Genomic DNA, 25,284 nt, shown 5'->3' with positions numbered 1-25,284 from the left:
CTCAGTAAAATAATCAGTTAAGGGTACATATTCAATATATGTGAAACAATAATAGACATTCAGTATTTTTGGCATAGTCTGTTAAATTGTGATATTGATTTATTTAAAGTAAAAAATCAAAGGATCTTATAACAGTACATTTCATATACACAATAATGTATTAGTAATTAGTTTGAAATGGTTTCAAATTAAGGTTTACATAATGTCTCATTTTAGAGAGTGTTATTAACAGGAGTAGTGGCAAATAATGTTCAGTTGACTTTCTAGTCCTTCCATCTGTTTTAGATTTGTCTGCCAGTGTTCTGCAGGTTTCGGAGGAAAAGTTCTTCAATTCAGAAGCTGCCACTGTGAAAAAAAGGCCATCATCTCCAAAAACTAGAGATCAACTTGTAATATTTGTTATACATTTCAGGAATTATGATATAAAAATGCTTCCCAGTAAATCACTTTCCTTTGTATATATAAATGACAGTTTGTTGTGTGCAAAGTGTTTTGGAGGGGGGGGGGGGGTAGAATGGAACTCTTGTTTGATTGTTTCTTTTAATGCACTTTACTATTATATAACTTTCCAGGGAGACTTCAAACAGGCTTTGTTTCCCACCGTATCAGCTGGACAGATGCCAGGAATCCTGTCAGAGGAGGAAGGGGATGTCACAATCCCGGACATCCAGTTCCAGGAAGGCGAGCTGGAGCAGCTGGATGAGGAGTTTGACCTGGAGATGACAGCCAATGAAAGCGCTTTGGAATATGCAGGGAAACCTAATCCGGATGACTCGGAAATAAAGGTTCACACCATGAGTGATTACACAACAGGTTTGTCGTGTTCAGGCTGGTTAGATTAAACAATGAAAGAAGATTCTAGTCGAAAAACATTAAGTTAGAATGGAGTTACATACAGTATATTTGTCATTAAACTAGATACATTGTGTTTATTATTGGTTCTGCCAGCTCACATCCATTTTATATGAAATTACTAGAAACTTTTATCATGATTGCATATTTCAATATGCAATGTACATGTACATTGAAACATACAGATTATGATATGTATACACATCAGGTACTTGATACGTTTTATTGCTTTGATATACAGGTGATGACATTTGGAACTCTGTGTATTTAAAGTCTGGATCCACGTTTTCTCAGTTTGTCACAGCAGAAGAGGCAGACTCATCCAATGCACAGGAGACTTCTAACGTACAGGACACCACAAGGAATTCAGAGAGGAGATATCCCAGTCTGAGCAAAGTCACATTATTTGATGGTAGGTGAAGCCATGGAAAAGTTAACCACATTATATCTGGAAATTTATGCATCAAATTATTTTTGTGGACTTAATCAAACTGCTTTTAATACATTTTTGCATTCAAATTATTGCAGATTTATTTTGGTGTTGAAAATTAGAATCACTCATTTATGAATTAATCTTTACTCTATGAATTTCATGCAAACAATGCGATGAATGTAAACATTAAGGACGAGGATGCACGTTGATACACAAATTCTCAAATAATGGGATCTGATTGTAATTGATCACAGGCATGTTATCTGTTGTAAAATTCTATTATTAATTTCAAAATGATGTGGTTAAATTTTGACTTCATCCATTTGTGTCGGTTGCTCATGGCTCTTAGTTGACCACTGATTGGTATATAGATTATTGAGCTGTTAATAATGAGAAGGAAGAGACTAGTTTTATGATTTAACTATGATGAAAAGATTATTACAGATTGATATTGGAAATCATAGGGAACACAATATGATTAAACTGATTGTTTGCTTGTACTTTGTAGACTTGGGAAGCTGTGAGGATGTCAGTCAGCCTTTATCAGCGAGAACACGAGCCCAGTATCCCAATCTAGCAGCAGTAGGAATGGATAGTGAGGCAAGTTACAAGTCTTTGTTTGAGAAAGAGGATTCCTGATTCAGGATATTTATCATTAATGTATCTACAAAGAGACTTAATTTGGCACGGTCATCAGAGAAGGTCAAACAATACTGTTATTCTGATTTTGTGTTCTTTGTTATCTATTGTAGTTGTTTGATCAGTCTGTGGAAGTACATAAAAGCATTTCAAAGCGAGGCTCTGGTGCAGGTCAAAGTGCAGACCTTGAAGTCAACACTTCAAAAAGAGGTTGGTATTTTGAGCCCCCCTCATCTCACTTAGTCGTAGTTTTAAGTAAGCGTTCAGGATCTATTTTCTTTCTATTTGACTAAGCTGTCAATACTCTACATCTTAGGAAATGCTGAAGTTGTGATAAAAGAGATTTAAGTTCAGATGAAAGGTTATGCCCTCTTCTGAGGGGAGGTAATAAAGAAAGTAAGAAAGTAATGTAATGAATCCAGGACTGGAATGAGGTTATGGTGTGGGTGTAATTTGTGAACAGTTAAAGTTCTATCTGTTTTGGTGAAGTTGCAACCTATATCACAATGTAAAACATCATGGAACATGCATCATATTGAGTTGCAACTTCTGTTGAAGATCAAAATCAAGGCAAATGACACAATTTCATTGAGCTTTTAGTGTGAAAAAACATCTCTTTTTTTTTGGAAAATGAGGAATATATAGTTTGTCAAATTAAAAGCCAATTTGGGTTTGTTATGTCACTGTAATTGGAGATTCGGGTGCATGTATAGTATTTGGACTGTTTGTTTGAAAAAACTGTAGCCTTGGCCATAACTTTGATTGCTGAGTGCTATTAGTGATAGGGCTTTCATATTTCACATGTGTATTCCTTGTGACAAGAACTTTGTTTTGGTATCAAAATTGTTGACCTCATGACCTTCATCTTGGAGTTTGACCAACTTTTGAAAAAAAACCTTTAACATTGGCCATAACTTTTGAAAGTTGGAGCTTTCATATTTCACATGAGTATTCCTTGTGACAAGACCTTTCGTATGGTACCAGAATGACTTTGCTACCATATGTTGGCATCAGTGTTTCACAAATACATCTTGTTTTGTAAAGTATGTTCATATAATGACTATGAAGTGGCTACAATAGGATGTCCCATGTTTATGAAATACGCCGGTTTCGAGATACATCCAAGTTATTTCCCTTTGGAGAACTCTCGTACATAGTAAGGCGCGAAAGAATTTGTTAACACGCGGGAGTGGGACAGATATTCATCACAGCGTAAGTGAATGTACTCAGCAAGTTTCTCATACGCTGTTTGATGACCCAAATTCGACTGATACACAAACTGAGTAAGTGATAAGTATTTAGGGAGTAATTAGATACATGTACTGTACATATAATTATTATCCTATCACGTTATCTCGCTGGTCATAAGTACCATATATCTAAAATATTTCTTGCAAATATGACATTGTTTGTATGTTTCCACTTCGGTAAAACATTTCTTTCGATAGTATATTTTGTATTTCCCATATTTACATATTTAAAGAGAAGCCGCATTTAATACATTTTCTCGTCTTCCTCGTTGGTTGTATATCCACTCTGTCCCACTTAGGCATTCAAAGTTCCACTAAATGCACCTCCTATACAGAAGAGTTCGTATCTCGAAACTGGCGTATTGAGTTGTCTGTGAAGGCATGGATACTGTTAGTGAGAGCTATAGTGCCTCGGCTTCTTTCAGGTCTTATTTGTATCAACACAGCATTGTACAGTGTGGTTTGTCATCAATTCATATTGTATAAAGTTTATTTTGTATCGCGACAGAAGTTGAAGCAATAAATGGAAGCAATGATGACATGTCTATGAGGTATTCTGCTGAGGGTGACGTTAACTCGCTAGACAGGATAGCTGCCAAAAGGTCACCACAGAATGACAGTGATTCAGATGAGTAAGTACCTAGCAACAAAGTATCATTGTTGACATTAGTGCTAGTTTTATTGAATTTGTTACGTTTAAGATGTACATTGCATAAATTACAGGGAAGATACTACTCCCGTGCAGTCACAAAGTTCCCCAGCTAAGGAATTCCTTAACATCTTCAAGGAAAGTTTTAAATCTCCAACCCTGAAAAGTGGAAACTTAGGAGTAGAACCTGAGGTAATTCTTCTGTTGAATTTAGTATCTTGAGATGTCATGGTTTTTAGCTCACTAAAGCACCAAAGGTGAAAATCTTTTTTTTTTTACTGTGTATCTGATGCTCTGCCTGTTTACACATGTGTGGATACATACATGCATTATTTGAGGTGTTACTAATGAAGCGCTTGTACATGGGATTGCAGGAACAAAGGGTAAAACCAATGGGGGATGATCTATTGACAGAAAAGGGCCCGAACAGATATCAAGATCCACAGGTACAATTAAAATCTCTTCAGCACTTTAGCATATTTATACTGCCAAGATTAAAAATGGAGACATATTGTGTTTGGCTTCTCAGTTTTATCATTCTTTTCTTTCTGTCCTCAACTTCAGTCTTGGTCACAACTTCTGATGCATACTGTACAAGGTAGAAACCCTGTATTGGGTAAATGGAAAGGCCAAGACCAAATTATGTTCCAACTTAGAGTGAAGGTTATATGTCATGGTCAAAGTGGAGTACTGCCATATTAGTACATGGCATAGTATTTTCAAACACTATTTGAGATCTTTGTCACCTACATAGAAGACCAAACACAGTGATTTCTTATACAGTACATGTCTTATAATGGGTTGGCTTCAACCATCTGTGTGCCCATCTGTTTGATGTCACATCGTGTGGAAGAAATGTCTTCTTTATGCCATCTCTCAGTCATAATTGTTTTGTAAGCAAAATACATCACAGTTTCCATTTTGTTCTTTGAGCAATTATTTATGGAATTGTGTATCTAATTAGGGAGGAAGTTGTGAAAATGATATGCCCTCGCAGTTGAACTCCATCTACTTTAAGCCGTCCTACTCGGATGCCTCCTTGATCCCCTCGGGACAGAGGTTGGACACCACCGATGACATATTTGGAGAAACAGTTAACCCAGAGACCTTGGAAGCATTTGTATCCCCCGGCGACAGACTGGAGGCTTCAGGCTGCAATATCAATGATGTGCAGGTAGGAAAGTCTTTGTATGAAATTCAGCAGGACCGTTATTATTAAATCATAGCCTGTATTTAATGTAGTCTTCTTTGCTCAATGATGAACATCAAACTGGAGAATGCCTTTTTAAAGGGTTAGACAAATGTACACTGCAGTTGAAGTATTGAAGTAAATGTGTTAGTTTCTAATAGATTTGTTCAAAAGGTAAAGCACTGGGACTGTTGATGACAAGGATTTGAAAGAGATTTTTACTTTTTGTAGTTATAAGTATATTAAAATAATATTGTTGGATTAGAAAAAATGTTGAAAACAAAAGAAGGTTTAAAGTTAATGTTTAAGAAACATTCAAACTATAAGTGCATATTCATTTTGTATTTTATTTCTGTTCTAATTATACATTTATCTCTCTCTATGTACTTAAATTCTGGAATGTTTAGAGGATTGACATTTACATTTGTCATTACAAAATATGTAATTTTTAAATCAAAATCAGGGGTGCATTTTACAAAAGAACTTAAAGGTCATAGGAGACGATTTTCAAAAAAAAATTTGTTTTGCACGAAAATGTGTTCTTCTTTAATTGCTTAACATATATAAAGAAGTCATTAAGAAAAAATCGTAAGGTAACAGGCGCTACAGACCGTCAAATGTTGCCGTGGTGTGAAGTATCAAAATAGTAAGATGACTTATCTCCCTTGCTTGATGACGTCAAAAGAGACCAGCCTGACGCAAATGTGTATTTGTTTATACTAACAACTGCGGGTTTTAACCGTCAAAATGTTCAATGTGCTTACATTCAACTGTAATGTAGCAAGTCAGGTATTTCTATATACTTTTGTCTAAATGATCTAACGTTCAGAAAGACTTGGGTGTGAAATCTACACCGAGAACACAGAACTCGAAGTTGTTTGACAATCATTTTACGCGATTACGGGGGTTGATGAGGATCAGTTTCGTTATTGTATTCACTCTACTTTGGCAAAGACTAATGGGTTTATGAAATTAAATCTTCGACCAGATGCAGTTCTAACTATTTTCGACTAGGCTACAAACCAACGGCAAGCACTGCGAAGACAAGAAAATCCTGCAAAACATTGACTGTACTGTAGGCCTATATAATGACGGTAGACTACATGTACACTGTAATACAGATATTCATAATTTAGTATAAACATGATCTGATTTGTTTAGAAATGAAATTTGACTATGAAATAGTTATATGAAGCTTTTCTGATCAGAATTTCTCTCTCTGAATACATAAGTAAATAAATTGAAGGTGAATAGGTCTAACTTTATATGTTGAAAGTTGCATTATCAGACACCCCCCCCCCCCCTTTTCTGTTTGAAAAAGAATGTTCAAAGCAAATGGTGGAGCATATTGAAATTACAAGTTTTTATATCAGGTGAAATAAACCAATTTTTATGGTCATGCAAGAGTTGGGGGATGATTTTTTTTCTTTAAATGAAGCACTAATTTGCACGTTGGTTTCCTTATTAGGGTAAAAATTTTAAACAAAAAATAACGTTAAAGGCCGAGGATTTTGAACAACCGGTCGGTTGAAGGAATCAACATGTAAAAATTAAAGCTCGATAAATTTATTTTGTATAAATGAGAACGTGAGCCATTGATAAATTAGGCAGATTATTTTTTTTTCTACGTTTTCTTGTATCCATTTGACTGCCTTCGTCGGATATCCTGTGTCCGACGATGTATGACAGCCAAGCATACAGTTTCCGACGGGAGTTCCTGCATACTGTGCAGATTTTCTGGCTATGTACAACTTATGAACCGATCATCGTCCCACACTCCACGGTGACTCAACATATTCCAAAATTGTTTAGAAAGTTTTATTGTTTGAATTAGTTTTTCTGGACTGCACACCAGAAATTCTTTGGCTACCTAAAGTTGTCTGTGTGACTCGTCCATAACGCATGGCCTACAAAAACAATCAGGACATTCAGATTTTTTGACAGTTCCTTCAATAACTGGTCCAGACGAAGAATTCATTCTTCCTCTGGCTTCCAGTTCCAACCATTATACGCAAGAAAGAGCCCTTATAGCGGCTAATGTGATGGTAAATTATTCTTCATATAGGCCCTAATGTCGCAAATTTTATTGTAAAAGAATGTTGAAGCCATTTATATTTATTAGATTCACCTGTTAAACTAAATAGCTGTACATGATACTTGTATAAAACTCCTATGAAAATAAATTTAAAAAACGGCGCTCAGGATGTGTGTAAAGGAAATTTCGATCTGGCTATAAAATATATCCGAGTCAGGGTGGAACTTGGGCACATAAAACCAAAGGGGGATGAGAGGGTGCCCACATTTTTTGTCAGTCAACCTTCACACCCACCCCCCCCCCCCCCCCCCCCCTTGGAAAAAAAAGATGATGCGTCGCTGTGTCTGCATGGGGTTAGAAAGCGCAAGAATAACTATCTATATTTCTCTATTTGTCATCAGAGAATGTACTCTGAAATTATCATACATTTATCATTAACCAGTCAGTATTGTTTCAACCGATTCGAAATAAATAGGATCTTGATTGATCTTCTTGTTCGTCCTCCGATGAAAAATCGTAGATGTGGCTGGCATTTGCATTAATTATGAGTTCAAAGTGATATTCTTGTATAACAAACTATGGTTCCCCATTCAAAAACTCCTCCAGTTACGAATAAATCGTCTATGGATGTGCCTTTGTTTTGATTCGCAAATCTGAGTGTGGTCTCTTATGACGTCACAAATTTAGGAAATCAGGAACGATAATCGGGTAACAATTTTCTATTCTGACTACCTTTGCACTTCAATTTCTTCGAGTTAATATTGTTTTTAATCTTAAAAAGGTATTTTTATGAGGAGTCTATGAAACAAAGTTGATAATTATGGAGAGAAAACGTATTGTTAAAAACCGTCTCCTATGACCTTTAAGACTTACGATCAACTTTACATATTGGAATTCCCCCGCTTATTGTAATATAATTCACTCCAATGTAAAATAGTGAAGAAATGATGTTGAAAATTAAGTTTCAGAAACATTTTAATTCCTTCATTCAAGCTAATAACTGTGTAATATAATTTAAGACTTGCGACTTTGTCGTAAGTTCTTTTGTAAAACGGGCCCCAGATGGACAAAATTTCCAAATTGATTAGGACAAAATTATGTTGAATTTTATATTGATTTGGAGGATCTGTTAAATTATTAGATTTTTCTTGCATTAAGTATTAGCTATCTGGGTAACTGATTAAATATATATGTGTGTAATTGATTTTTTGCAGACAATAGATAACCCATTTGGAGATCTTGAGTCGTCGTTTGGATCTTTTGGTCTCAGTAAGGAATCTCCTGCATCAGAGCAGCAGGGCAATACTAACCAGTGGATGCAGCTCAATACGAGTCCACTGAGCACAAGAACTTGGAATAGCTCTCAGTCTCAGGCAAGCCAGAGACTCAGTTCTCAGTCAGGAGTAAGTCTGCGCATTAGTCAGGAGTCCATTCCATGTCTACACCAGGAAACACAACTACTTAGAGACATGGAGGGGGTATGTGTATAATTTGTCTATATTTTCACAAATTACAGGGGTAGAACAGTTTTAATCAATGATGTGATGCACCGATTCTTGGAATGCTACAGAATGTTTGTAAATGCTTACTCATGTATCTGCTCTGTCACTATTTCTCTCATATCTACACCATGTAACATACAGATATCCTATGATAGATATTTCTGTCTTTCACATCATATGACGTAGTTATTCAATACACAAAACGCTGATTATTGCTTTATTTTGTGTGCTTGATATATAAAAAACCCACACATTTTGTACACAACAATCATGGCCATTTAACATTGCCATCCAGAGTGAATACTCCAAACAGCCCAGGAGATCGCCAGAGCCTGATGATTGTGTGTTTACTGAGCCGCGACTGAGTCAGTACTATGGAGGAGACATGAACACTGTCAGGAGAAGCTTCCCAGAAGTCTTTTTATCACAACCCATTAAAGCTCTGCATTCACCTAGACTTTCCAAAAGTCAAGGTAAGAGCAAGACTGAAACCAAAAGTAAGAGCAAGACAGAAACCAAAAGTAAGTAAGACTGAAACCAAAAGTAAGAGCAAGACTGAAACCAAAAGTAAGCAAGACTGAAACCAAAAGTAAGAGCAAGACTGAAACCAAAGTAAGAGCAAGACTGAAACCAAAAGTAAGCAAGACTGAAACCAAAAGTCAAGAGCATGATTGAAACCAAAAGTCAAGAGCATGACTGAAACCAAAAGTAAGCAAGACTGAAACCAAAAGTAAGAGCAAGACTGAAACCAAAAGTAAGAGCAAGACTGAACCAAAAGTAAGAGCAAGACTGAAACCGAAAGTCAAGGTAAGACCAAGACTTACATTAAAGAGGGAATAAAGAGCTGCTAAAGAAGGCTTGTGAGTGTTTAGAGTGATGTACAGTATGTAATACCTGAAATCTTTCATAAGTTTTCTCTATTTTCACCGTTGGTCAAATAATTTTGTCATAACATTTATGTAAAATGGGCATAAGGACCCCCCTCACCCTCAAGTAAAACACCAAAAAAAAAAAGAAACCCCCACATACATTTAAAATTGTGTGAAAATGGACTTTGACCAAAACAAAAGGAGCAAAATTTTAAAGCTATATACAGTATATATGTAAAGTCTGAATGACACATAATATGAAGGAAATTGAGTATTGATTTCATAACAAATGTTCATGTAATGTTATGTAGAATATGACAAAAGTTTGAAGATGATTCTTTTTCATGACAGATCCACCTTTGGTATATAAGGATGCTGATGGGGAGGTGGTGACAGACTTAGCATTCCAGACTGATTTCACAGATATGGTACCCAACCAACATGCCAGACTGCAGGAACAGTTTGCCAAGGGGAGTCTGGATTTTGATGTTACCATGGCTGATAGTGAATTCAAGTCTGCAGGTACTTCGATGTTTAAAATTTACTGGCACTATTTCCTTTTTAAAAGTGGATATTATCTGGCTGTATATTACAAGAATCTAACAATTGTGAGATATATCTGTGTAAACAGAAGAATCATGAAAGAGTTCATTTAATTGAAATATTCTTCACATACATGTGCAAATGTACATGTAAGTTTACCTCGTACAGTATGTACAAGATTAATAGCCATGTTTATATGTCTGGTACATACTTTTAATGTTTTAATGGCAGAGATAAACGTATTAAGTACATGTACAAATGCTATTGTAGACGTAGCTAAAGCAATGCTGGATGAAGATGAAGAACAGTTTGAGAAAGAGAATGTTTTCAGAGAGGTACAAGATATAATTGTATTTTATACATTAATCATGTTTGAAAATAAACCATTTTTATTGTGATTGACCTGGGGAATTAATTTCAAACTTTTCCCTCAGGATGCCAAGATAGTGACCCCAGTGGGTTCTCCGGATTCCTGGGGGTATTCCAGCAAAATGTCCATATCTTGTCCATCATTCCTGAAATCTGAAAGCAATGGAGATGACCTTAGGATTTCAATTGGAACTTTCATGAAAAGTCGATCAGGTGCCTTGGGGTCCTTAGGAGGAGATGGTTCACAGGAAAGAGTAAGTAACTTTTAAAACTTGGAAAGTAAATATAAATGTTAACCAGAAGTTAGTGTTCATTTGATTCACAGTGATTTCCATGTTACCAAACTAAATCAAGAGCCATCAGATAGATTTCAAGCATACATTACTTTGGAAATTAATCATTTCATTTCCTTGCAGCCTGAATTTGGTATGAAAATCAAAACTCCACCACAAAACAGAAAACCTATGGCTTTGATTGAAACTGAAAGAGAATATGAAAGTGAAAGTAGTCCTCATGCCTCCAAGTGTAGAACAGCGGGAGTTGGAAACGAGGATGGTTTGTATTAAAATGATTGGATCAGAATATTTGTACAATCAATTTATTGGTAGAAATGTTAGATATAAGTGACTATTTCTCTGTGGATGTTCTTTAAATTCATTCAATCCTTTCCAATTTTATAGCCCCTGAAATCGAAAATTGGGGGCATATTGATTTTGTCCTGTCTGTCTTTCTGTGCAAAACATTAACCTTGTTTACAACTTTTAAATGGTGAGGCATAGGGCTCTCATATTTTATATGTGCATATTTTGTATAAGACCTTTCTATTGGTACTACAATTGATGACCTTATAACCTTGACAGAAAAGTTAAAGTAGGCAATATCTCCTGAACCATTTAAGCTTTCACATTTTGTTAATAGATTCCTTATTACAAGACCTTTCATATGCTACCATGATATTTGATCTAGTGATCTTTACCTTGAAGTTTGGCCCAAATTTTCAAAATTATAAACATTGCTCATAACATTTGAATGGTGAGGGATACAGCTCTTGGAAAAGACCTTTCTATTGGTACCACATTTTTAGCTCACCTGAGCTGAAAGCTCAAGTGAGCTTTTCTGATCACCCGTATTCCGGCGTCCGTCCGTCTGTAAACTTTTCACATTTTCAACTTCTTCTCAACAGCCACTGGGCCAATTTCAACCAAAGTTGGCACAAAACATCCTTAGGTAAAGGGAATTCTAAATTGTTAAAATAAAGGGCCAGGCCACCTTCCAAGGGGAGATAATCAAGAAAAGGTAAAAATAGGGTAGGGTCTTTAAAAAATCTTCTTCTCAAGAACCACTGGGCCAGAAAAGATGAAATTTATAGATAAGCTTTATTAGGTAGTGCAGATTCTAAATTGTTAAAATCATGGCCCCCAGGGGTCGGATGGGGCCACAATAGGGGATCAAAGTTTTACATACAAATATATAGGGAAAATCTTTAAAAATCTTCTTCTCAAGGACCACTGAGCCAGAAGAGCTGAGATTTATTTGAAAGCTTCCTTATATAATGCAGATTCAGGTTTGTTAAAATCATGCCCCCCGGGGGTCGGATGGGGCCACAATAGGGGATCAAAGTTTTACATACAAATATATAGGAAAAATCTTTAAAAATCTTCTTCCCAAGAAGCACTGAGCCAGAAAAGCTGAGATTTATATGAAAGCTTCCTGATATAGTACAGATTCTAAATTGTTAAAATCATGGCCCCCGGGGGTCGGATGGGGCCTCAAGGGGGGCATCAAAGTTTTACATACAAATTTATAGGAAAAATCTTTTAAAATCTTCTTCTCAAGAACCACTGAGCCAGAAAAGCTGAGATTTATATGAAAGCTTCCTGATATAGTGCAGATTATAAATTGTTAAGATCATGGCCCCCGGGGGTCGGATGGGGCCACAATAGGGGGTCAAAGTTTTACATACAAATATATAGGAAAAATCTTTAAAAATCTTCTTCCCAGAACCACTGAGCCAGAAAAGCTGAGATTTATATGAAAGCTTTCTGAAATAGTGCAGATTCAGGTTTGTTAAAATCATGCCCCCCTGGGGTCGGATGGGGCCACAATAGGGGATCAAAGTTTTACATACAAATATATAGGGAAAATCTTTAAAAATCTTCTTCTCAAGAACCATTGGGCCAAAGAAGTTCACATTTACATGAAAGCTTTCTGACATAGTGTAGATTCTAGTTTGCAAAAACCATGGCCTCCAGGGGTAGGTTTGGGGCCATAATTTTTACATGCAAATAGATATGGAAAATCTTCTGATCTGGACCAAGGTGACTCAGGTGAGCGATGTGGCCCATGGGCCTCTTGTTTAATTATGGAGTTTGACCTAATTTTGAGAAAAGTGAACACAGGCATATCTCAGATGTAAATGATCACTCTTGGGAGCATTTGTGTTGATTAAACACATCTTGTTTTTTAAGAGGACAGAACCCTCTTGGATGATGCAGTGACCCTGGCTGACCTAGAGGAGTCACCTGCTTACAGAGAAAGCAGGGACTCCCATCCCCACCCCCCTGGGAGCAAGAGGGACTCCCAGCCCCAACCCCCTGGGAGCAAGCCTCCAGTCGTCCATTTATCAGCTGAGCTCTCCAAGTTACAAGAGTCTCTAAGGGATTCTGATGGTAAGAGAAATTTGATGGCTATATAACATTATGATGTCCAGAAAGTATTCATATTTGACTTGTGTATATAATATGTAAATTTTTTGTCAATATCTATACTTACCTGCATCGAACATATAGCAATATTTCACTGACACTTACTACTATGCCTGAATAACTTATAAGATTATCTTCTCCAAACCCACCATTCAATCTCCTGCCATATCTGGGCACTTCAGTTTATGTTCAGGCAACCGATTTGCTTTCCTTGCAGAGTTTCTCTTGTGGAAAATTTTTGGCTTTTACCTACTATTGCACTTTTTGTTTGTTTATTGGGGTGATTTTTTTTAGAGTGCTTTTATTACAAATTGATGGTATTTATTGACCTCATTTTTACATGCCTGTATAAGGCGGGATGTACATGGTATAGCATTCTATCAGTCTTGTCTTTTAGCTTTTTCATGTCCAGCTTATAACTTAAATACTATGAGGCCTAGAATCCTCAATCTTTGTCAGCTAATGCATCTTGGGTAGAAGGTGTGTTGCACTTAAAGTTAGGTAATTGTGACCTTTGAGTAAGAAGAGATAGCCAAATTAACAAACTATTCCCAATAGTATAGAAATTCCCGATTTTGAGACAGTGTAAGTGACGGATGTGTGTCCCGCTACAGAGCACTTTATTTCTCTTTAATGTTGTGATTGTGAGACGGGGTGTTGTCGGCCATGCTGTGATTACACCATGGCCGACGTCCCATGCAAGGACTTCAAGAGATGCTGCAGATAGATGTCGTATAAAGATGACCATGATGCATGTTATTGTCAATGTTCAGAATAAAAAACATGCAAGGTTTGTAAGATGTGGTCTAAAGAAAAACAGGTTTCTGCATCTTGCATGATTGAGGAATACAGGCAAAAGAAAAGAAAAAGTACAAGTGTATTGACTGCCAATGAGCAAGTGCTTTCTCACAAAAGAAATTTGGGTTTGAATGATGTCCCGTCTCTGTGAACACATGCTGATGTGCGGATGGTTGAAGCTGTTAGCGGGCTAGAGACTTGCTGCTCTGTCCTCAGGGTCTGAACTATATGTCAAGTCATTCCTGTGACTTAAATGACCTAAATTTGGTGGTTCTGTCCTCATAAGACCACTCACTATTTCTTGACTTGGTCATTTCTAGGGCCAAGAATGTCAGAATTTTCTCTCTCTAGTTGATATGACTAGTTTCGTGCCTTTCGGCATTGGTGACCAACTATCTCGGGGTTAGATGAATCCTATTATCTTCTTTTCCTTGGATGATGGGTAATTTACAGGCTGTCCACTGGGCGTATGAAAATGCATTCATCTCGTTCTATTTGTGTCTCTGAGTGATGAAAACTTTCCCAGATCTTCTATCTTGAAGACATTTAAATGGTTGAAGAAAAAGAGCCAATAGGGTGAGTACGTTTTTATGTACTCAATTCCCGCCTCCTGTGGCTACAAATTCTAGTTATTGCTAAATGTTCAATGCAGGTAAGTGTAGATATTGTCATAAACTGAGGGTTTTTATAAAAGTAACACCCCTGTTCATAAGATATCTATACTTACCTGGGTAAAGTTTTAAGAGCTTATTTTCACATAAACTGAAGTTCTTGGATATGACAAGAGATTGAAGAGTGGGTGTAGGGAGAATAACTCTTTAAAATTTATTTGGGCATAGTAGTAGGAATTTGTGACATATTGCTAGATGTTCAATGCAGGTATAAACTGGGATTTTACTTTTATAAAACCTTCAATATGTACTGTTTTACACTGTAAAAGCTCAGTACATGTATTTAAGAATAAGAAAAAAAACAAGGATGAGAGTTTGATTGATGGAAAATATATACATAGCTTTTGAGCCGCCACTGTGTAACAGCCAAACTTTTATATTTTTTTTAGATTCTCTAAGTGTTACTTTACTTCACTCCTTGCTCCAGTCCGTGCCAAAAGACACAAAGCCAGAAGAACTGTCCAAAATGGTCATGGCTCTGTCACAAAAATCTTCCAGATCCATTCGTCATCCAGTCAATAAAGCAACCAAACTTCCCATCAGAAGAGGATCAGATGTTATCCATAAGGTCAAAGGGTCATCTCCAAGGAAAACTTCCCAAGATTCTCCTGAACAAGACAAGAGTCAACATTCAACCTCTCTAAGTTCAAAAGGGTCAGATGATCAAAGAGATGACCCTGAGTTGAAAAACATTCTGCATAAAACAAGACCAGATGGGGAGGAATCGGATGTTTCTCTGTCCCCAATCAACAGAAGTGACAATGTGACTCCCTCAGATGTTATGTTAAAAACACCTTGTCAGAGTGAAAATGTGGAAGCCATTGAAAGGGAATGTGTGATTGCTAATTATCAAGTGGACAGAAGAAATCAACAGAGTAATGTATCACAGGCATCATCCATCCACAGTAACCAAGGATCAAGGGGCAGCATGACCTCTCCAGTTAGTCGTGGAGGGAGTCAAAGGTCATCTCAGGAAAATATACGACAGCCTCTGAATGCTTCTGTCAACTCGTCTGAGTACAGAGAGAGATCCAGACATAGCAGTGCTAACAGTAATAAGGAATCCAGGGAGAACCGGATTAGATCCCCGCATGGCAGTGGCAGTGCCAATGGAGACTTAACTGGGCATCATATTCCAGACGGTACAGACTACAGCCTTAAAGCGGATTATCCACATCAAATAAACATGGGATTATCGAGGGAAGATTTGGTTGGCACAGAGGATATTCAGACGGCAGATTCAAGGGGCTTTAATTTCATCGCTAAGGATGTGGAACATGCCATCGACTCAAAATACCAAAGGGACAGTGAGCACAGGGGCATGGAAAGAAATCAAAGTGACTTTCGTTGTCGGAGTGATCATGACATTGATTACAGTGGGAGACAGCAGAGTGTTGATGAAAGTGAGAGAAATAGAAATTTTGCTGTTAGTAAGAAGTATGAAGTACTAGACGAAGGTGAGTATTCCCAAAGTGCACACAACAAGGAAAATATATCTAATGTTCAGAAGACTCTGGAAGACAGGGCCTTGATGCCTCCTCCACCCGTACCAAGTTTTCACCATAATCTTGTTCCACACCACAAAGCATCAGATCCACCCATGTTACTTACGAAACAGTCACTGTTAAAGAGTAGCTTTGCTCAACACTATCTTCCTCCTCCTGCCACAAGAAAGATTTTATCCTCAAAGCAGTTTTCTCAGTCCCATGGTGACATTTTCACATTGAAACAAGATCATCTACCTATTGAAGACAATGCTGTGAGTAAAACATTGTCTCAGTCACAAAGTAACATTGAAGACGTCAGTCTGGCTGATCTTAGTCAGCACAGCCTGATCACACCAGACCAGTCACGACATCGAAGGATCTTGTCGGAACCAATGACTGATGGGAAGAGACTGGCGGATGATGCTAGTATGTTCAGACAACCACCAGCATTTCACAGCACACCGTTCCAGAGGGATGCTACCAATATGTCGGAGACCCAGTTTTACGAGCTGAATCACTCTGTGATGTCTGTAATGGATGGAGAAACGTCCACTCTGGATCCAGATTTCAAATCAGGTAATGCGTCAAGCATTTTATGCACATACAGTATGTAATTTTTTTTTTTTAGCTTTTATAGAAATCATTTTAATGCATTACAGTTTTCAAGATGATGGTGATTGCATTTATGATATGTACTAATCACAAACAGAGGATTTGATATGTAACATATCACAGATTCTTTCACATTTGTTTTCTTCAAGCCAAACCCTCCATGCCAGAATACACAGGTGTGGCTGCCATTAAGGCCCCAGAGATCCTCTCCTTCAGAGATGTGTGTTGTGTGGGTATCTCTGTGAAGACCACCCTCCCCCTGACCAATCCCACCCATCGCTGGCTGGAGTGTATTCTCCAGATCAGACAGCTGTATGTAGATGGACAGACGGTAGGCAACAGCACGACTGTGCCATTTGAGATGAAGCAAAAGGTCATCGTGGAACCTAACACAGTGGAAAAGATTGAGGTAGGTTTGATTGGGCTTGAGGAGTATGATCCACACTTGTGCACTTGAATTGGATCAGGAGTCAAATTTTCAAGTTGATTCAAACCAAAAGTGGACAGAAAACTCTGTGGGTAAGGCAAATTGAAGCAAACCATGATTGTGTAATTTACTGGTGATATTTATTTTTATAATTGACAGGTGATATTCCTATAATTTACAGGTGATATTTATTCCTAAGCTGGCTGGGGCCTATGTAGCAGAACTTTTGATCCACTCCCACAGATTTACTCAGGATCGAGCATCTGGATCTACATCCTATCCCACTGTAGTCACAATACAAGCCATAGCAGAAAAACCCAAGATTGAGGTCAGGAATTACACTATACACAGACCTCCATACAGTATACGGTGACAAGTTTTCAAAAACATGTCATCTCAGTACAGTAATACAATCTCAGTAAAGTAATACAAGCACAGTGTATGTCATAACTTCAAAAATTTGTTTTTACCATATGATGGCATTCAAATTTTGCAGAAATTTATCTTAATTACTATTGCATAGGTAAAATTAATTGTACGTTTTGTTTTGACAGGTCCACGGCTTTGGTCTCGAAAATCGAATGCTGAACTTTGGACAAGTGACGTGGGGAAGCTGTAAATCCCTGACCCTGGGAATTGTTAACTACGGACAGGCATCTCTCCCTCTCAGACTGTCCATCTCGTGTGTAAGTATCTTATGAATACTACAAACCTATTCATTTAGAAAATCATTTAAGCATGATAGTGTCATTATATGTACAAGTATAAGAGGGATGTGAACATTAATGATATTTGTAGAGTGCATGATATCAAATACATTGTACTGTAAACCCTTTTATGCATGGCTATTATTTTGGAAAGCAAATGGATATTTAGAAGGAGTTCATGATCTCAGGGGTGGGGATTTTAGTGATTACATGTGTATGTTAACAATTGAGCATTTTTAACTTCTTTTCAATAATTACTCTTCCTATTCTATTCAAATTTGGTATGAAGCATTTTTGGGACGAGGGGGACATAAATTGTAAATTTTAGGACTCCAGCAAGATTCCTGCACCCCTGGGACGTTAGGGGTGGGACAAAAACTGCCATAAATCAACCAATTTTCAAAAATCTTCCGTACAACCCCACACCTGTAAGAAAATGTCATTCTGCTTACATGACTGTGTCTATACAGTATGTTGGCTTACTCACAAATATTTTTCACTGTGAATGCCTTTCCCACTTGACATTTTTAGAAGAAAAAGTTGGGTTTACAAATTCTACATTTTTAGTACATGTATGTACACATATACTGAAATTCTGTCTGAATCTGAATGACACGGAAATATATGAATTTATGGTTTGCAATGTGTGTTTTCTTTATTAGGAATTTGTTTAAACATAAGCTACATACATGTATTAATCTGTTTCCACATGACATTTAAAAAATATATATAACATCTTTAGTGCAACTTTGTATAAATTAATATTCTTGTAATTGTGATGAAAATGACAAAAATGTTCATCTGAAAGATTCCTCTGGGGTACTTCTTGTACTATTTGTATGAAAATTACCGTTTACAAGATGTACTCACGTGACTGTACATGTATTTTAATTATGTTTCTTGCTCTGTACATCCACTTGTTACAAACATTTTTGTACACCTATACTGATGTACTTTCGTGCCTATTATCTGAACTGTATACTTTATAGGGGTTTCTTTTCTAATATGCTAAAGCTTAAAGCATGTAAAACTAGACTCTTGTCATTGTATTTGTGTCCATAATGATGTTGAATTATGAGCATTCTTGAAGCTGACAACTATTGCTGGTGATTTCAGACTAAGAACCTGGGCGTTGTAGGTATCTTTTAGCGGGTGCTGCACTCCTCTGTACTACGCACATATTTACCTTGCATTTCATTGTATGTTTCCTTTCCCTCGTCCTATGGTGTGATTTACCCATATAACAGAGTTTGAAGTAATTAAACCTGAAAATATGTTATAAGAACTGCTTCAACAGCTTTGTAATTTATTCATTTCTACTTGATAAATTCCTTGTTCATTGCCTTTTATGAAGAAGTTTTTTAATCAATTTTTATCATCACTTGATAATGTAGCGTTTCATTGACTAGTAACGTCATTTCAAACCTTTCATCATCATAATGTACCAGTAGTTGTTTCTGCAGATTTTCTTGAATTTTAAAGGTTGTCTAATTAATCACAAATTTAACATCACTGTAGAAAATCATTTATAAAAAAAACACGTGAACAGTGAAGATTTGACTAATGACACAAAGGCTAACAATTTCTGTATACTCATAGAACACTACAACATATTTGTATGCCAGTTTGTAATGATAGACAATGATATAATGTGTCATTAGGAGTCTGTTTCTGTATCACACAGAACAACATCCCCTGGCATTGCTTTAGCTTTGACCGTAACGGACAGAACTCTACACTGGGAGACATATCTGTCATATCCCGCAGCAGTCGTCCACAGTCACCAGCGTTAGGAAAGACAGTGGTCACACTGTGTATACCTGGCCGGTCAGGAAAGGATTCTGGGATCAGTGAACAAGAGGTCAGGGTGTGGTGTCGACCGCCAGACAAAAGGATAGACAGAGGTATTTGAATTTTAGTATTTCAATCTGATTAGCATTGTGAAAGTAAATTGTTTAGAATACGTGTCCTCTCTTGATTTACTGCTTGCAGCTCATTTCACATGCGTGCATAATTCTACTATGTATTGTTTATATGAGTTGTGGAGGGTAAAGTGTTTTTGGCTCATCTGTCAGTCTGTTGGTCTGTCAGAATTTTATAAAACTTTGTATTTGATATGAACATGCAGTGTAGATGTGCATATTCACAGGAAATTCTGATTTGATTTCTTTTCTGGGAGTTATGCCCTTTTTAACATAGAACTTAGGCCACAATAAACGATTTCATGCAACTTGCTTGTAACCAGTCTTCAAGCCATATGTAATTAAAATCTTCCTATTTTAATATTTTAAACAATTTACATTTCTATTAACAATATTACAAACAATTTTCATTTCTATTAACAATATTACAAACAATTTACATTTCTATTAACAATATTACAAACAATTTACATTTCTATTAACAATATTACAAACCGTCGTAGTGGTGTAGAGGAAGAGCGTTCGCACCACATGTGGAAGGTTGAGGTTTGAATCCCGGTCGAGACAGACCTAATTCGTTAAAACAGGTAGTGACAATTCCGTCACCAAACGCTCGGCATCAAGTGTGAATGTCATGGGTCCTCAGAGATGACCTTAAAGACAGATGTTCTGTTTCACAGGATGTGTGGCACGCTAAAGAACCCCCACTGCTCAATGGCCGTAAGCACTGAGCATAGGCCTAAATTTGAAGCCCTTCACCGGTATTGGTGATGTCTCCATATGAGTGAAAAATTCTCGAGAGGGACGTGAAACAAGATACAATCAATCAATCAATCAATCAAACAATATTACTTACATTGTATGACGAGTAGTGCCATTTACTGTACATGAGTGAAAATAGCACGGTATAGCACAGAGGCGGAAGAATTTGTTGTATTTTATGCATAACATTGCAATTCATTATGTGTAGCATAATGTCATTCATTGTGTGTTGCATTGTCATTCATCGTGTGGGTATGGGGTATTTGATTTTGCTTTCTTTTTCTTTCATTGAAATATTGTTGTTATTGTTAGCACTGGCTCAGAATCCTCCAGATGAGATGACAGCCCGGATTGATATAGATGTAGACACGCCCACAGCTAATATCCCACCCCTCCGAACAATAGACCTGCAGGCCATAGTGGGAGTGGCAAGACTACACATCCCCAAATACCTGGAAATGGTCAAGCTGGAGTCAACAGTCAGACAGGCTGCTAGAGACTCCATTGCACTAAAGAATTATGGAAATATAGAGCTGAAAGTTTCATTAAGTATTCCAGACTATGATGATGTCTTCAGAGTCCGTCCTAAACAAATTATTATCCCCCCAGGACAGGAGAGTGAAGTGGTGGTCGAATTCTTTCCTTTAGAATCGGGGAAAAAGTCGCTGGAAAGGTACAGTATATCCATGAATATTTAATTGACCCATTATACATACACAGAATCATCTGTAGTACATTTTAGATACGGAATCATGGCAGTAACTTATTTTTGCTTTTCACTTCGTTGAAGTGCAGTGACAGTTACTCTCTAAGTCACAATCTAGGACATGAAAATAATTTTCTGTTTTAATGTTGGATACTTCTCATGCATGGTCCCAATTTTTTTTTAATAATTAAAAGGATAGTAGTGCTGTTTTTCATATCCAACTTGGTGTACAATATACATGTAATATTACTTTTTTTATGATTGCATATTCCAGTTTTTCATTACAGAAGATATGAGTTCTGTAGTCATTTTCCCCACTGCAAAAATATCACTTTTTTTATTTTTACGGAAAATAATGAACTATTTACTCATTGGATAAATTGTATTTCACCACTGAAAATCAGATCACATGTCGCAGTAAAAAAAAGTTACTTGTATGCCTCCATATTGAAAATCAGGGGCATATTGTGTTTGTCCTGCCTGTCTGTCAGAAACTTTATCTTTGCTCATAACTTTTGAATGGTGAGTGATACGTTTCTCTAATTTCATATGTGCATTCCTTGTGAGAAGACCTATCTTTTTTTTCCAAAGTTTTTAGCTCACCTGAGCTGAAAGCTCAAGTGAACTTTTCTGATCGCCTGTTGTCCGTCGTCTGTAAACTTATTACATTTTCAACTTCTTCTCCAGAACCACTGGGCCAATTTCAACCAAACTTAGCCAAAAGCATCCTTGGGTGAAGGGCTTTCAAGTTTGTTCAAGTGAAGGGCTATGTCCCTTTCAAAGGGGAGATAATCACAAAAATAGGGTGGGGTCATTTAAAATCTTCTTCTCAAGAACCACTTGGCCAGAAAAGCTGAAATTTACATGAAAGCTTCCTGACATATTGCAGATTCAGGTTTGTTAAAATCATGGCCCTTGAAGTTGGATGGGGCTACAATAGGGGATCAAAGTTTTACATACAAATATATAGGGAAAATCATTAAAAAGCTTCTTCTCAAGAACTACTGGGCCAGGAAAGTTGAAATTTACATGAAACCTTCCTGACATAGTGCAGATTCAAGTTTATGAAAATCATGGCCCCTGGGGGTAAGATGAGGCGACAATAGGGGATCAAAGTTTTACGTGCAAATATATAGGGAAAATCATCTTCAGAAAAATCACTGGGCCAGAAAAGTTTACATTCACATGAAAGCCTCCTGACAGTCCACATTCCAATTTTGAAAAAATCATGGCCCCCAGGAGTAGGTTGGTGCCACAATAGTGATCAAAGTTTTACATGCGAATATATAGGAAAAATCTATAAATATGAGCCAAGGTGACTCAGGTGAGCAATGTGGCCCATGGGCCTCTTGTTGAATTTGTGATCTAGGCAATAGATAGTCCTGAATTATTTAAGGAAAAGCTTTCATAGTTTGTATCGAAATTCTTTATAACAAGACCTTTCATTTGTTGCCACCAGGACATAGAGTTTTACAAACACATCTCGTTTTCATTTCCTATTGTTCTCACTCTTGTCTTCATTTGATTAATGTATATAGGTCTCCATGACCCGGGTTCTTGTACCTGTATATTCTGTTATTTGTGATTTCAGTGTTCTGTTGATGACTACATTCAGTTATTTGTGATTTTAGTGTTCTGTTGATGACTACATTCAGTTATTTGTGATTTCAGTGTTCTGTTGATGACTACATTCAGTTATTTGTGATTTCAGTGTTGTATTGATGACTACATTCAGTTATTTGTGATTTTAGTGTTCTGTTGATGACTACATTCAGTTATTTGTGATTTCAGTGTTCTGTTGATGACTACATTCAGTTATTTGTGATTTTAGTGTTCTGTTGATGACTACATTCAGTTATTTGTGATTTCAGTGTTGTATTGATGACTACATTCAGTTATTTATGATTTTAGTGTTCTGTTGATGACTACATTCAGTTATTTGTGATTTTAGTGTTCTGTTGATGACTACATTCAGTTATTTGTGATTTCAGTGTTCTGTTGATGACTACATTCAGTTATTTGTGATTTCAGTGTTGTATTGATGACTACATTCAGTTATTTGTGATTTTAGTGTTCTGTTGATGACTACATTCAGTTATTTGTGATTTCAGTGTTGTATTGATGACTACATTCAGTTATTTGTGATTTCAGTGTTGTATTGATGACTACATTCAGTTATTTGTGATTTTAGTGTTCTGTTGATGACTACATTCAGTTATTTGTGATTTCAGTGTTGTATTGATGACTACATTCAGTTATTTGTGATTTCAGTGTTGTATTGATGACTACATTCAGTTATTTGTGATTTCAGTGTTGTATTGATGACTACATTCAGTTATTTGTGATTTCAGTGTTCTGTTGATGACTACATTCAGTTATTTGTGATTTTAGTGTTCTGTTGATGACTACATTCAGTTATTTGTGATTTCAGTGTTCTGTTGATGACTACATTCAGTTATTTGTGATTTTAGTGTTCTGTTGATGACTACATTCAGTTATTTGTGATTTCAGTGTTGTATTGATGACTACATTCAGTTATTTATGATTTTAGTGTTCTGTTGATGACTACATTCAGTTATTTGTGATTTTAGTGTTCTGTTGATGACTACATTCAGTTATTTGTGATTTCAGTGTTCTGTTGATGACTACATTCAGTTATTTGTGATTTCAGTGTTGTATTGATGACTACATTCAGTTATTTGTGATTTTAGTGTTCTGTTGATGACTACATTCAGTTATTTGTGATTTCAGTGTTGTATTGATGACTACATTCAGTTATTTGTGATTTCAGTGTTGTATTGATGACTACATTCAGTTATTTGTGATTTTAGTGTTCTGTTGATGACTACATTCAGTTATTTGTGATTTCAGTGTTGTATTGATGACTACATTCAGTTATTTGTGATTTCAGTGTTGTATTGATGACTACATTCAGTTATTTGTGATTTCAGTGTTGTATTGATGACTACATTCAGTTATTTGTGATTTCAGTGTTCTGTTGATGACTACATTCAGTTATTTGTGATTTCAGTGTTCTGTTGATGACTACATTCAGTTATTTATGATTTTAGTGTTATTTGTGATTTTAGTGTTCTGCTGATGACTACATTCAGTTATTTGTGATTTCAGTGTTGTATTGATGACTACATTCAGTTATTTGTGATTTCAGTGTTCTGTTGATGACTACATTCAGTTATTTGTGATTTCAGTGTTCTGTTGATGACTACATTCAGTTATTTATGATTTTAGTGTTATTTGTGATTTTAGTGTTCTGCTGATGACTACATTCAGTTATTTGTGATTTCAGTGTTGTATTGATGACTACATTCAGTTATTTGTGATTTCAGTGTTGTATTGATGACTACATTCAGTTATTTGTGATTTCAGTGTTCTGCTGATGACTACATTCAGTTATTTGTGATTTCAGTGTTGTATTGATGACTACATTCAGTTATTCGTGATTTCAGTGTTGTATTGATGACTACATTCAGTTATTTGTGATTTCAGTGTTCTGCTGATGACTACATTCTGTTATTTGTGATTTCAGTGTTGTATTGATGACTACATTCAGTTATTTGTGATTTCAGTGTTGTATTGATGACTACATTCAGTTATTTGTGATTTCAGTGTTGTATTGATGACTACATTCAGTTATTTGTGATTTCAGTGTTCTGCTGATGACTACATTCAGTTATTTGTGATTTCAGTGTTCTGCTGATGACTACATTCAGTTATTTGTGATTTCAGTGTTGTATTGATGACTACATTCAGTTATTTGTGATTTCAGTGTTGTATTGATGACTACATTCAGTTATTTGTGATTTCAGTGTTTTGCTGATGACTACATTCTGTTATTTGTGATTTCAGTGTTGTATTGATGACTACATTCAGTTATTTGTGATTTCAGTGTTGTATTGATGACTACATTCAGTTATTTGTGATTTCAGTGTTGTATTGATGACTACATTCAGTTATTTGTGATTTCAGTGTTCTGCTGATGACTACATTCAGTTATTTGTGATTTCAGTGTTCTGTTGATGACTACATTCAGTTATTTGTGATTTCAGTGTTCTGTTGATGACTACATTCAGTTATTTGTGATTTCAGTGTTGTATTGATGACTACATTCAGTTATTTGTGATTTCAGTGTTCTGTTG

General features: G+C 36.4%; 1 protein-coding gene across 6 annotated transcripts in view; it reads left to right on the top strand.

Annotated features, from left to right (window-relative positions):
* Positions 1–25,284, top strand: part of LOC125681509 (centrosomal protein of 192 kDa-like) — a 43,117-nt gene that overhangs the window by 6,000 nt on the left and 11,833 nt on the right. For 3 of the 6 annotated variants that reach the window (XM_056160497.1, XM_056160476.1, XM_056160502.1), the window contains exons 5-27: positions 286–389; positions 573–813; positions 1,094–1,264; positions 1,794–1,885; positions 2,038–2,134; positions 3,683–3,806; positions 3,898–4,015; positions 4,198–4,269; positions 4,788–4,997; positions 8,262–8,525; positions 8,845–9,022; positions 9,770–9,940; positions 10,232–10,296; positions 10,396–10,584; positions 10,747–10,885; positions 12,799–12,999; positions 14,894–16,567; positions 16,753–17,012; positions 17,212–17,358; positions 17,585–17,716; positions 18,854–18,871; positions 19,422–19,641; positions 20,734–21,094. In XM_056160497.1, the coding sequence (XP_056016472.1) occupies positions 286–389; positions 573–813; positions 1,094–1,264; positions 1,794–1,885; positions 2,038–2,134; positions 3,683–3,806; positions 3,898–4,015; positions 4,198–4,269; positions 4,788–4,997; positions 8,262–8,525; positions 8,845–9,022; positions 9,770–9,940; positions 10,232–10,296; positions 10,396–10,584; positions 10,747–10,885; positions 12,799–12,999; positions 14,894–16,567; positions 16,753–17,012; positions 17,212–17,358; positions 17,585–17,716; positions 18,854–18,871; positions 19,422–19,641; positions 20,734–21,094 (5,248 nt within the window). The remainder of the gene's footprint in view (positions 1–285; positions 390–572; positions 814–1,093; positions 1,265–1,793; positions 1,886–2,037; positions 2,135–3,682; positions 3,807–3,897; positions 4,016–4,197; positions 4,270–4,787; positions 4,998–8,261; positions 8,526–8,844; positions 9,023–9,769; positions 9,941–10,231; positions 10,297–10,395; positions 10,585–10,746; positions 10,886–12,798; positions 13,000–14,893; positions 16,568–16,752; positions 17,013–17,211; positions 17,359–17,584; positions 17,717–18,853; positions 18,872–19,421; positions 19,642–20,733; positions 21,095–25,284) is intronic. The other 3 variants (XM_056160482.1, XM_056160494.1, XM_056160489.1) reach the window with 3 other exon arrangements.

Source organism: Ostrea edulis, chromosome 1, assembly GCF_947568905.1.
Source record: "Ostrea edulis chromosome 1, xbOstEdul1.1, whole genome shotgun sequence".
NCBI lineage: Eukaryota > Metazoa > Mollusca > Bivalvia > Ostreida > Ostreidae > Ostrea > Ostrea edulis.
This window is presented reverse-complemented; position numbering and strand designations above follow the sequence as displayed.